This window comes from Anguilla rostrata, chromosome 11, assembly GCF_018555375.3.
Source record: "Anguilla rostrata isolate EN2019 chromosome 11, ASM1855537v3, whole genome shotgun sequence".
In the NCBI taxonomy this organism is placed as follows: Eukaryota; Metazoa; Chordata; class Actinopteri; order Anguilliformes; family Anguillidae; genus Anguilla; species Anguilla rostrata.
Genome location: NC_057943.1, coordinates 17318362 through 17330229, shown reverse-complemented (window position 1 = coordinate 17330229; position 11868 = coordinate 17318362). Strand labels below are relative to the sequence as shown.

General features: G+C 41.1%; 2 protein-coding genes across 3 annotated transcripts; one reads left to right on the top strand and one right to left on the bottom strand.

Moving 5' to 3' along the window:
- The first annotated feature begins 10 nt into the window (after positions 1 to 10).
- On the top strand, positions 11 to 1784 carry mrps25 (mitochondrial ribosomal protein S25). The gene is made up of 4 exons (XM_064298374.1): positions 11 to 248; positions 459 to 565; positions 1066 to 1153; positions 1504 to 1784. Exons 1-4 carry the CDS (start codon positions 115 to 117, stop codon positions 1691 to 1693), a joined length of 519 nt encoding a protein of 172 aa, XP_064154444.1. The 5' UTR covers positions 11 to 114; the 3' UTR covers positions 1694 to 1784.
- Positions 1785 to 2114: 330 nt separating this feature from the next.
- LOC135234126 (rabenosyn-5) lies at positions 2115 to 11483 on the bottom strand. 2 transcript variants are annotated; one of them, XM_064298368.1, is made up of 12 exons: positions 11324 to 11483; positions 9353 to 9644; positions 8916 to 9050; positions 8458 to 8558; positions 8195 to 8240; positions 7842 to 8003; positions 7233 to 7495; positions 6779 to 6849; positions 6579 to 6665; positions 6371 to 6473; positions 6137 to 6241; positions 2115 to 5923 (listed from the first exon to the last, which is right to left on the bottom strand). In XM_064298368.1, exons 2-12 carry the CDS (start codon positions 9513 to 9515, stop codon positions 4823 to 4825), a joined length of 2337 nt encoding a protein of 778 aa, XP_064154438.1. In that variant the 5' UTR covers positions 9516 to 9644; positions 11324 to 11483; the 3' UTR covers positions 2115 to 4822. The 2 variants fall into 2 exon arrangements, with proteins under 2 accessions (XP_064154438.1, XP_064154439.1); XM_064298369.1 differs by lacking the exon at positions 11324 to 11483 and adding an exon at positions 11028 to 11241.
- Positions 11484 to 11868: the final 385 nt, after the last annotated feature.

The following is an 11868-nucleotide window of genomic DNA, read 5'->3' as shown; positions in this document are numbered from 1 at the left end:
AGCGAGCTCTCCGTACGTAAAGGGTACATGCTGACAAGGTAGGCAGAGAGCTGCGTGAAGTCTCCTACCCCTGGTTTCAATGGTGGAAACTGTTTTTTACTTATTTTTGTAGCCATGCCTATGAAAGGACGATTCCCCATTAGGAGAACACTAGAATATCTTCAGAAAGGGGAGATTGTCTTCAAAAATACAGTGAAGATCATGACGGTCAATTACAACACGCAAGGAGAGCTAAGCGATGGGGCAAGGTCAGTGCTACTGAGCGGCTAAGGAGCTAGTCGGCTAGCTCGCTGTGAATATTCTATGCTGATGCATAGCGACCTAAACGTTTCTGTGATAGTATGATAGATGTTTGTTAGCTAAGTGCCAATTAGGTTGGTAGACAGTCTTCTTAATAGCAAAAGAATGATTTCATATGTATTTTATGTTTAAATGTTATTTATTGCTTTCTTTTTCAGAAAGTTTGTATTTTTTAACGTTCCTCAAATTCAGTACAAAAATCCTTGGGTTCAAATCGTGATGTTCAAAAATATGACTCCATCGCCATTCCTCAAGTTCTACCTTGGTAAGTGTTAGCCTACTACAGCCTCTGATGATTACCAGCACATTTCTGGCAGGTAGAAATTAGATATTGACAAGTAATTATCTCATTTGGAGAAATACGTATAAGTTATCAAAGAAGGTTATTGCATGTAGGTCAAAAGATTTGCAAAATGTGTAGTATTTGTGTGTATTTTCAAAAACATTCCTATCTACATTTAAAATATATTTATATTACACTGCCGATCAGTGCCCAAATAAAGTGTACAAATGATGAATGCAATCATTTTGATCAATGGACCAGAGCAAATACACAATTACCTGCAGTTGTAGTAGTTACCAATCAGATATTTGCGTCTGCAACCCCACATCATTTAGCCTAGTTCTCAGTCAGTTGACATGGTTATCGGATATTTTATGTTATAGAACGTTGTTTATACTCACATGGGCATTCATAGTCATGATTATTATTTAGTTTTAAATAATTAATATTACTGTCTATTCATCTTTCTGGTGTATGTATAGATGACGGTGAGCAGGTTTTGGTGGATACAGAGGGGAAAGACCACAAAGAAATTACCCATCATGTCAAGAAGATCATGGGCAAGACCCAGTGAGTAGCAGATTAATCAGTCAGTGCAGTAATAGAGTGAAACACCCAAGACAGTGTTCCAAGGCAAAGAAAACTATTGTAAATGTATCCTTGACAGAATTCAGTGCGATTTGCCTGAAGCAGTCTCTGCAACTTTGAAGAACCAATTTCATGCATAAGCTGTGCATTCTCTATCGTACCACAAGGAGCCAGTTGTTGCATCTTCCTCTAGTCGTCAGGTGTCCTATGGCACAGTAGTACTGCATGCCACCCCATAGTTCTGTCAGTCCTGCTTTAGAGAGAAGTGTGTTTGTGTGTGCTTGTGCGTGTGAGTCCATTTTTTCTCACACCGCTTTCTCATACCACTCTAGAGAAGAGCTACAGGCTGAGGCCCTGGCCAGGATGGTGGCTTCAAACCCAGCCAACTTTGGGCCCAAGAAGTACTGCCTGAAGGAGTGCATGTGTGAGGTAGAGGGGCAGGTGCCGTGCCCAGGCCTGGTGCCTCTGCCTAAAGAAATGACGGGCAAGTTTAAGGCCCAGATGAAGGCAGCCGAGAGCTGAAGGAGAGCAGTTGGGACTCTTGTATATACTGGACTATGAACACTGCAGCTCTTTTTTTTTTTTTACAATAAAGAACTTAAGAACACCTGAACCTGCAGGGGAATGTTATTTCAAAAGGAAACCTTCCATGTGAAGCTTTAGTACTTGCATGGAAAGTTAATTGAACAGACAGTACCCTGTTCCATCTCCACACCTATACAGATGTAGTCTGAATCCTTATGGTTATTTTTGAAAATTAACTGGGAATTTAAAAAACTATTGTACCCTCAGAATCAAGGTAAGTAATATGATGAAGTTTATCTATGCTATGTTTCAACCTGGATGTAATGAACATGTGAAACATGGAATGATGAGTTTGGTATTAAAATGCATCTACTCGCAGTGATGGCTTTGAATTAAAAAAAGAAAAGGAAATGCACCATTTTACATTTTGAGCATAAGCCAGTTTTATTAGTGCAGAATGACTGACCCTGTTGATACCAATGCAGTACAGGCAACTTTATCATTAGTTTCTTTTCAAATGATTTACCTTTATCACAAATACATTCTACTGTATTTAACTTTTTTTTATAACAAAATGTACTGTTCTCTATTCAGTCATAATGCAGTAGTGTTTAAGTGGAGCATCAGGGACAGGTGAAATACTGTTCAGCGGAGGGGAAAAAAATCTAAATGTTAGTAAACCAAAGTCAGCACTGTTAGACAGAAAAGCACTTTCAAAGGAGACACATGGTCTTGCCAATGGTATATATAATACTTTTTGTTTAGTGTTCAGCATTACATTTTCCTATGTTAAAACAAAGAGAATAAGTAAAACAGCTATCAGTTCTACTATACCAAAAAACAGACAAAGCCATCAGTAAGATGATCCAATCTCAGGCCAGACACCTCATGCATACAATAATAATGAGATAAATTCATTTGTCATGTCCTCCGTCATGCCCTCTTGAGCACCGTTGCCATACAAACTTGCATTTTTGGCTGCAGGTGTAAAATGTGTTCATTTTCTGAAATATGAAGCAGTTGTGCATGATCGAGAAAGAACGGCTTCCACATCCAGTGTCTCCAGGTATATTTATATTTTTGGACAATGTTAAGGAACAAGACAAGGAATGAGTAATTCTACCTGATCCAAACCTCGAAAAGCACTGAACTGTAGATAATTTGGTTACATTTTCTATTGTATTCATCTCCTACATCAGGGGTCCTTGAACGTACTGAACTCATTATTGACAAAGAGTGAACGCATGTTCCGTGACCCCACCCACCCTTTATTGAAATATAGTCTGCCATATGTTAAAAAATGGAATTAAATGTTTTTTTTATTAGCATGTGTCAAAACTGCAGTAGATCAGTGTATGTACATGTATTAAGTGTATTATTTAATCCAACTCGTCTGAAAGGCAGTTGAAAGTATCATAGTGTTTTTTCTTTCAACTGTCAGCTGCTTCCATTAGTCACTAGAGGGCCATGGCCCACATTTTGGAAAGGCTGCCCCACATAAATGTGAGTGTGTACATACACACATATACAGTGCTACCGTGCTATACTACCCCCCACCCCACATCCGTTATCCCACCAGGAATTCCTAACGTAGAGACATCCACACAATCCATACTACAAGTAACTACCCAAATATAAGGAAACACTGTTCAGTCAACTGGTGAAGCCACATAAGTGTATTTGTTAGGGCAAAAATGTTGGTAGGACTATGTTTTTTTTGTTTTATTACATATAGCTAATGCACTGCAGTTCTATGAAGCAGTTTGTGCCCCATCTTTTCATTTCCAAATTTAGCCCTTGGTTTTTAACTGGCCGTATAACGTGGGAGCACTGTATATAGCAAAGCAATATTTCAACTTTCAGTTCTGTTCTTTGGAATAACAATGTTCACTCAGAGTCCTTAACCCTTCTGTTGCCCTTGAAACAGCTTAATATGGAAACAGTACTGTAAACACGACATTCAAAAGCTAGCTAGATGCCCATAGGGAAAGATGAACAAGCATTATATTTTTAATGTTCTGTGTTTCTAGATGCTGTCTGTAAGAGTGGTTAAGTTCAATGTCTTGTCAGTTGAAAATCTCTTGTTAGATTTTCCAGACTGTCTTCTCAACATTTCTTGTGTGATTTAAACCAAATCAGCATTTTTGTAGCATTTTAAATTGGTATATGGAATATCTGGACATTATTTTGGTTGTGTAGTCTAGTACCCTAAAATCTAGCCAGTTCCAAAGGATGATTAAAAGTTTGGATGATCCCCATCCCTCCTACACATTTAAATTGGTAGAAAACCTAGAATGAGTCAGATTTTCTCTGCATGGAGGTCCATAAAAGAAGATAAATGAATGGTGGCCATACTGAGTGGTTCTGCACCACATATAACCAAAGCGTGGAATAACATGGAAAACACGTTAACTGTTGAGAACATAGCTGTCATCCACACTCAGACATGCACACAAACAACTGTTGAAGATATCAAACAGATGTGCATCATCATGAAGTTAATTGGAGGTCACAAGAAATCAGTTATTTGTCAGTGAATGCAAACAGTCAGTGCTAGTGGGAGACAGCTATCACAAGTGCCAAAAGGTTTAAAAAACAGACTTCACAGTACAGAACTGCTTGTTTTTTGTTGGATTTTCTATAGTCATTCACATGATGTGAATGATCTCAAAAATCTTACAGGTTATGAAATTGGAACTGATTTCTATTTTTAAGTAATATTCAGTCTTACAATTCTAGTTTATTTTCCATAGGCTGCTATAACTTGCCTTTTTTAATGCAGAAAAAATGCTGAAAAGTACAGTATTTGTTCTGTTATCGGCTCAACACCCATCAGGTAACACAGGGATGTTCTGTACGCACAGAAATAAATTTAGGGCAAGACACTGAAGCTCAGATAGCTCATTACTAATCTTCAACACTTCAGAGGACTTTACAAGCTTCATTTCCTACTGTGACTAACAAGAATGAGATGTTTGTTTCATTCCAACATTGTGCTTCTCTGTGAGAAAACTAAATGTGAGAGACCAAAACACGCTCAAATGGACAACTACAGTGTGTTAAATGAATTCCACCACAGGAATCAACGAAGACATAGCCAAAAGCACCAGCCCTATTAGACAACAATCACTGCGTCTTACTCCTCTGCTCCTGCAGGGTGCGTTGCAAATCCCGGAGGTTCTCCGAGAGCAGCTCGACCTCGTCTGTGCGCCCATTCAGCTTGGCATCAAAGATATACGCCCGAATGTTATCAATCTGCTGAAGCAGAAGCTCCTCTTCTATGATGTCTGGTTCATTGTCCTCCTCAAAGGGGTTGGTAGAGATCCCTGGTTTGATGGCTTGCACCTTGGAATTAGAGGCCTCGCTGAAAGGGTTCCCTTCATTCTCCTCATCCTCAAAGGGGTTTGCAGGCCCTGTGACTCCTTGCCCTGTGGTGCACTCTTCCTCTTTGTCATCTTCAAAGGGGTTATATTCCTTGCCATTGGGGACCTCTTTTTGAGAGTGTTCTTTCAAGATCTCTTCTGCAAATGGATTAAATGGATCTTCCTCAATTGGGGTGGAGTTCTCTTCTTCAAATGGATTTAGGGAGGGAGCTGGGGCATTGTTTTGTTCTTTTGAAGCATGGGGTTGTGGTTCATCTTGCTGCCTCTGTGGAGGGGGTGATTCTTCCCGGCTTGGCAAGTAGTCAAAAGCTTTCATGGACTGGGTTTTTGAGAGAGGGCTGATCTTTGTCTTGGTGCTGCCCAAACCTCCAACGTGCTGGCCCCCATACTCTTCCCCACCCTGGACAGACTGTGTATCCCTGAAGTCCAGGGAGCATGCACGGGTGCGCATGGAGGCCCTCTGCTGTTCCTCCCTCTCCTGCAGGAAGTGAAGCTGCTCCTGTTGTAGGTTCTCCTCCTCTGCCATCTTCTTGGACAGCTGGATGGCCAGCGAGGTCTGCTGCTGGTCGTATTCATCTTGCAGCTGCCGCAGGTTCTCCTCCAGCATGGCCACCTCATCAGTGCGCTGGGCTGTGCGGGCTTGTTGGAGGAAGGACTGGATGTTGTCTATCTGCTGTAGTAGAGGGTCCTGGAACTCTCTGGTGTGCAGCACACTGGAGGAGGGCAGCCAGCCTCCAGCTTTGGTCATCACTGGCTTTGGTGGCTGGACGGCTTCTCCATTTGTGTTGGCCATAGAGCGAGACTTCTCCATTTCTGACCTTCTCTTCTGTGCTTCCAATGCAGCCTGTTGAATGAGATAAACAATGTTACTATCTGTACCTAATTAGACAATCTGCTTTTCAAGAAAAGGCTCAATAGAAAACTACTTATCACATCTTCAGTCTTGACAATTTGACTTGCAAGCATTTTTGAGTTTGAGTAACCTCATATCTGGGTTTTGCCAACTTAATATATTTCCCCATTTCATATCTTAGTTAACAGGCATGTCACTTCTCACCTGTCTCTCCAGCTGTAGCCTCTTCTCCTGTTCTTGTTTCCTCTTCTCCTTGAGCTCCTCATATTTCTCCTTTGTAGGCAGAGACATCAACCCTAGCAGCTTTTCCTGAAACAGAATCTATATCTCAGAGCACTGGCAGCTTGTGACAAGGGAATAGCTGTAAACCATTTGAATAGGGATCACCAGCCCTTAATTATGGAATAAATGACGACTGATATTTAGGTGCACTCTCACCTGTACAAAAAGGGTGGCTGTATATCTGACCATTCTTTGCAGTTGTAGGGTCTTTGGGTGTGGCGGGGGTTCCTCTTTCATGCCCAGGGTCAGAATCTTCTTACTATGCATTAGAAAAAAAATACTATTTCACTTGGCAGATTTTCTCTTTATGTACATACAATGCAACTGAAAGGCAAACCACATAGAAGAAACTGCAAGTGGGTACCTTAGTGCGTCAATCAGTTCATAATATTTCTGCACTTCCATTCGAAGGCCATTAGCATGTTCTAGATTGTACGTAGTCTCCCCAGAACTGCAAGCAAATGTGAAATAAAATCAATTACCACAACCATTCAACAAATAAACTAAAAATGTTGCAAATGACTACTCCTTGGAGGGATAATACTTCATGGAGAGACATATTACTTCAAAGATTCTGCCATTTTTATGTACTCTGGGGCCTTCTCATCCACCTTATCCATGCAGAGCCTCAGCCTCTGAGGAAGAAGGAAATGAGCAGTCAACACGAGGAGAAGCTTGTGAAACTCTGCAGTGCCCTGTACAGAAGACCTGATGCTGTGCATCAGTGCCAAATAATACAATAAGCTCTTACTATTCTCTTCATGCGAGCCTGCCAAGACACTTTACAAGGCATTGCACTGCATTCTTTAAGTGTCTCAGAGTAGGCGTGCGGATCCAGGGTCAGATTTCATATACTTTTATCCTAACCTCATCCATTCTGCTGAAAGAAAAGCCGATCCCAGCACTCCTACTCCAAGATGCTTCATGAAGATGGGCCCTGATTTGAAAGTGGCAGCTACAGCAGCATCTGTGATACGGATCAAAGACGAGGTGCATCTGAAAGCTCCCACCCAAGTACCTCATAGAGCTTGACAATGTCGGGTACGTGGTCTTTCTCTTCCAGTTTCTGCTGCCTCCTCAGCAGGGTGTCCATGCAGTGGCGGCAGCAGCGGACGCGGTCATCGTCCTTCTCCTCCAGCATGGAGCTGACGCTGCTCAGGCTGCTGATGCTGCCACGGCGTGAACCTGGCGTACTGCCCCCTGCTGACATGGACTGGGACTGGGACAGGCCTGGGCTGCCCGGGGCACACAGCGCCTCCCTGGTGCCCGTCGTCAGCTTATCTGCGTCCAGCAAACAAGGCCAGCGTTACAGGCAGCGATTTGGACCAGAAGCTGCGAGGTATGAATCTCTTTCTTATTACATTTAATAGACCATTTTCTTTAGTGAATGTCACAGAGTCTTGGCTTTAGAAATGACACTATTTTGCCTGGATGTTACACAAACATAAGGTAACTAAAGTGCTTTTTACCTTTGGCAATTTAACTGAGGCAGAACTCAATATAACAATCCCTGTGTACAAAGGCCAGCCTTCCTTTAGAGTCCTTATATTGTATATCTGTTGTATTTGTGCATGAATTAACGTGTGAGATGTATGAGTGTTTTGAAAGAGTGTGTGCCTGTACTCACGTGCCAGTGGGAGTGGCACAAAGTCCATGCATTTCCTGCACATGATGGACCCGCAGAGACGACAATGGTGCCGTCGATTACGAATGTTAAATTTGTTCCCGCAGTCTGGGCAAAATGGCACATCTGAGTCGCTCACCCACGAAACAACAGACTTCTCAATTGCTGGGAAAGACATATTCCATGAAAATGTTAGGGATGTTTCTACATCATCGTGATAAAAATACCCAGCTTCAAAAAAGTGATCAGGTTCAATTTAAGGTATAGAGACAAAAATATTTTAAAGGATTTAACTGGAAGAAATTTAAATATAAATGTCAAGCCTCTATCAACTTGTTACTGCATTTATGACTTACCTCTAATTTTGGCGGCATCTGTAGTGGTTCTGTCAAATGATGTAAGCTGAAAATAAGAAAAAAATGTAAAGGAGTGTTTTGTCTTATTCGGTTTCAATTTTATGCTTAAATAGACTAAGATAATTACATTGGAAGCCACATCTTTCATTTTACTTTCAGCCATCATCTGAACTCTGCATTCAAATTGTGGATTATACTGTTGCCATAAATCAAGAAAACGCATTATTCAAGCAAATTTGCTCATTTGAATGAATCTCACTCACCTTTTCTAATCTGATGATTAACTTATTGACTTCAATGACATAGTGGTCAATTCTTGCTGCCCGATGTTTCTTGAAGCTTTCAAGGTGACTTCTAGTTGCCCCTATATGTATGATGACATGCTAGTTCAGTGTAAACTTTGCAAGGCCACTAAATGTGTTTTTCACAGCACATCTGTGGGTGGGGCACAGGGATACTGGAAGCACTTCACATGGTTATTGCCCTTTTGAGAGAGGTAATGTCTTAATTTCAATCATACAAGGTCCGGAACATATCTGGTTTAAATACTTAACTAATATGCCATTTGTTCACATTTCCGCTTATTTGAAACCAAGGGGTTTTATCACTTGCCAAAACACAACGGTTCCTCCATATTTATACAGTTAATGAAAGCATTCTCGATATTGCAAGGAGACGGTTTTAAGGATCTCAGAGGCCACCCTAGCAAACCCAGTCTCACCCAGTTCCTGGGGCTCCCACATATAGGGGTCCACTCCCCCATAGTAGAAGGATTCATAGGTCCCGGAATCTGCACGGTCTTCCCCATCCCGCTTTAACAACTTGTCCTTGGCTTTCTTAGCTTTCTGCACAAGACCTGCCAAAGGAAGGGAGAAACAAAGCTTGGTGTTTCTGGGATGGTAGTGCAGTGTATTGGCTAGGGAACTGGGCTTACAATGCCAAGGATATGGGTTTGAATTCCAGGTGGGGCTACTGTCGTTGTACCCTTGACCTTTGGTAAATATCCAGCTATATAAATGCATTGTATGTGAAAACAATGTAACCTGTGCAAAGTCACTCTGGGTAAGTGAGCATTTGTTAAATGTAAATGTAAGAAAATGGTTTGGTGACATTAAGATGCAGAAGAATGTGTAGGAGACCATCACAGCTTTTACTCACTCTTCAGCTGGCCCCTGACATGGCGGTCCTCGCCCGCATGCTCCTCCTCATAGTGATCCTGCAGCTGATAGAAGGACTGCAAATCCTTCAGGCACAGTGGACACAGGAAGCCCTCCTTTACCTCCCCTGGGGCATCAAAAGGAGGGGGGTAGCTGGAGGCCATGCAGGAAGCTGCTGGGCTTAGGCTGGGAAGGCAGGAGCCGAGTCTTCTGGGTCTCTGGCGGTCTCTCACAACACGCTACACTGGGGATGAGTCACGCCCCTCATCCACTCCATAGTAGTACAGGACTCTCTGAAACACACAGTACAGCAAATGAAATGAGAAGGAATGTCTTCCACAAGGGGAAGTCACCCACCATCACAAACTGGCTCTAGTGTTTATTATGCACTTGCATGTGCAAATATTGGTATAACATTGAGACACCTGGGAAAATAGAGGTTAGGTGAACAACGTATGCTACCTGTTAATGTAACTGTAAACTGCAAAAGGCCTACAATTAATGCTGGAATTTCTTATGATACAAAACTTGGCAGTAGTGCCCATCTAAAAATACAAACTGGGAAACCAGGAATAGTGGGAAAAGTATGGTCAAAGGGGCAAAGTGAATGTGAAGTCAAAGAGTACATATGCATTTAGGGAGACTGAATATGTTCAGGAACTTATTTGGAGGAACATCAAGGGGACAGGAGACTACTGGTGTTTATGTCAGTGTCTGCAATCATCTTTCTTAACTTTTTATCCGCAAGGTTCTTTTGAGCTGCCTGTTGGATAATCAGAAACAGATTCTCTTTTTAAAACATGGTCATTCACAGTAACATAATCTATTCTGATACAATTTATGTTTACCTAAAATTAGCATGCAATTACACTGCAATGGCTTCACTGAACCTAATCAATCCCTGGAAATTCAAAAACGAGGGAAATTTCCTTGATACACACACTCGCAAACAATGTCTCACTGAACAAAAAACAAAAACATCTGAATTAAAATACAGGCTGGAAAATAAACTAATTCGAAATCAATTAGTTAAGTTGGTTACAAATATTTGAATAATGCCATCAGTGCACTGTTTTACTTTTGCACTCTATACGTTTTAAATACTCTACACATCTTATAATAGAAGTGATGTCGAAATGCATCCGACGTTCCATCCCTCTAGACAGCCGCGTTATTATAGACGTTTAGCTTCAACTCCACGATTTCGTATGATATTAAATAAAAGTGTGTTGAAGAACATCAAAACGTTCATGCGTTTTAAGCATATGAAATCTTATGTGTAAATCTTATATAGCTATTCTACACCCTCAAAAAACAACGATACATTACGGAGATAATTTTACAAAGGTCAATCTGAAAACCAGTTCCTAACTTACATCCAGTTAAAAGCAAAATAATGAGTCTAGACGCCTAGTTCACTATACCGCTAGCTGTAGCTATTGACAGCTAGTACAATGACAATATACAACTTTCACTCAGTTCTTTAGACTATGACAAGACAACCGAATATTTGATAGCCTCCAAAATCAATGTAGACAGATAGCCAGCTAACTTAGATTCTAGATCTAAATGGTTTTCCCACGAGAAATATGAAAACATTTTCATCCTGCTCACGCAATTTGTGGAGTACAGTTCATCTGCAGCTATTTCTGACTGAGTAGCAGCTGATTACTCACCTTCCAAATTTGTTTTTCATGTATCGCTGGCTAGACATTCGCCAATAAATAATTATACTGCAACGAATGTTCAATTTTATGAAAAGCACATTTAAAGTTCTAATATATTCTAGTAAGGCCAGTTAGCAACCTCGGTAGTTAATTGATTGCCACACGATAGAATGTAACGTAGCTAGCTAGCTACCACAGATTACTGACATGAACCAAATAATAAAAACATATTAATGTAGTGAATAACAAATAATCTAATTTTATAAAGATATACGAGGACTGTTAACAGCTCCATAAATACTTACAGAGCACTTGTTACTGTTTTGACAGCTTAAAATCTTCGGTAAAGCAGCTGATGCTCCCTCCGCGGGTTAAAGGTTACCAGCCCTACCTAGTCACATGGCGTGTCATGTGATTTTTATTTTTTTATTTTTTTACATTCTTTGTTTTGTTTTTGTTCCATATCGTAAGAGAAAAGGGACAAACTTCAGCGGGGACAAACTTCACCGGGCTAAATGCGCTACTATTGTTCTCACACGGTTGTATGGAGCCTGTGTAGCGGGCTCGAGTCACTTGGTACAATCAAAGATCATTCGCTGCAAGGATAGCAGTATTCTTCGATCAGGAGTTACGATCACAATTACGTACAGCGATGTTAAATTAAATGAAGCATGGCGTATCGTAGCCTATTTGTGCTTTGATAAGTGAACAGGTGCGTGCCCAAAATTTTTGACCTCGCGTATCCGTTTCTTCCAAGGGCGCTGTGTATGCGAGAGCATGCTTTCCATGGCACTCTCAGACACATTTTTGCAAAGAGGTTCCATATAAAAATTATACCTGAATTGATCCT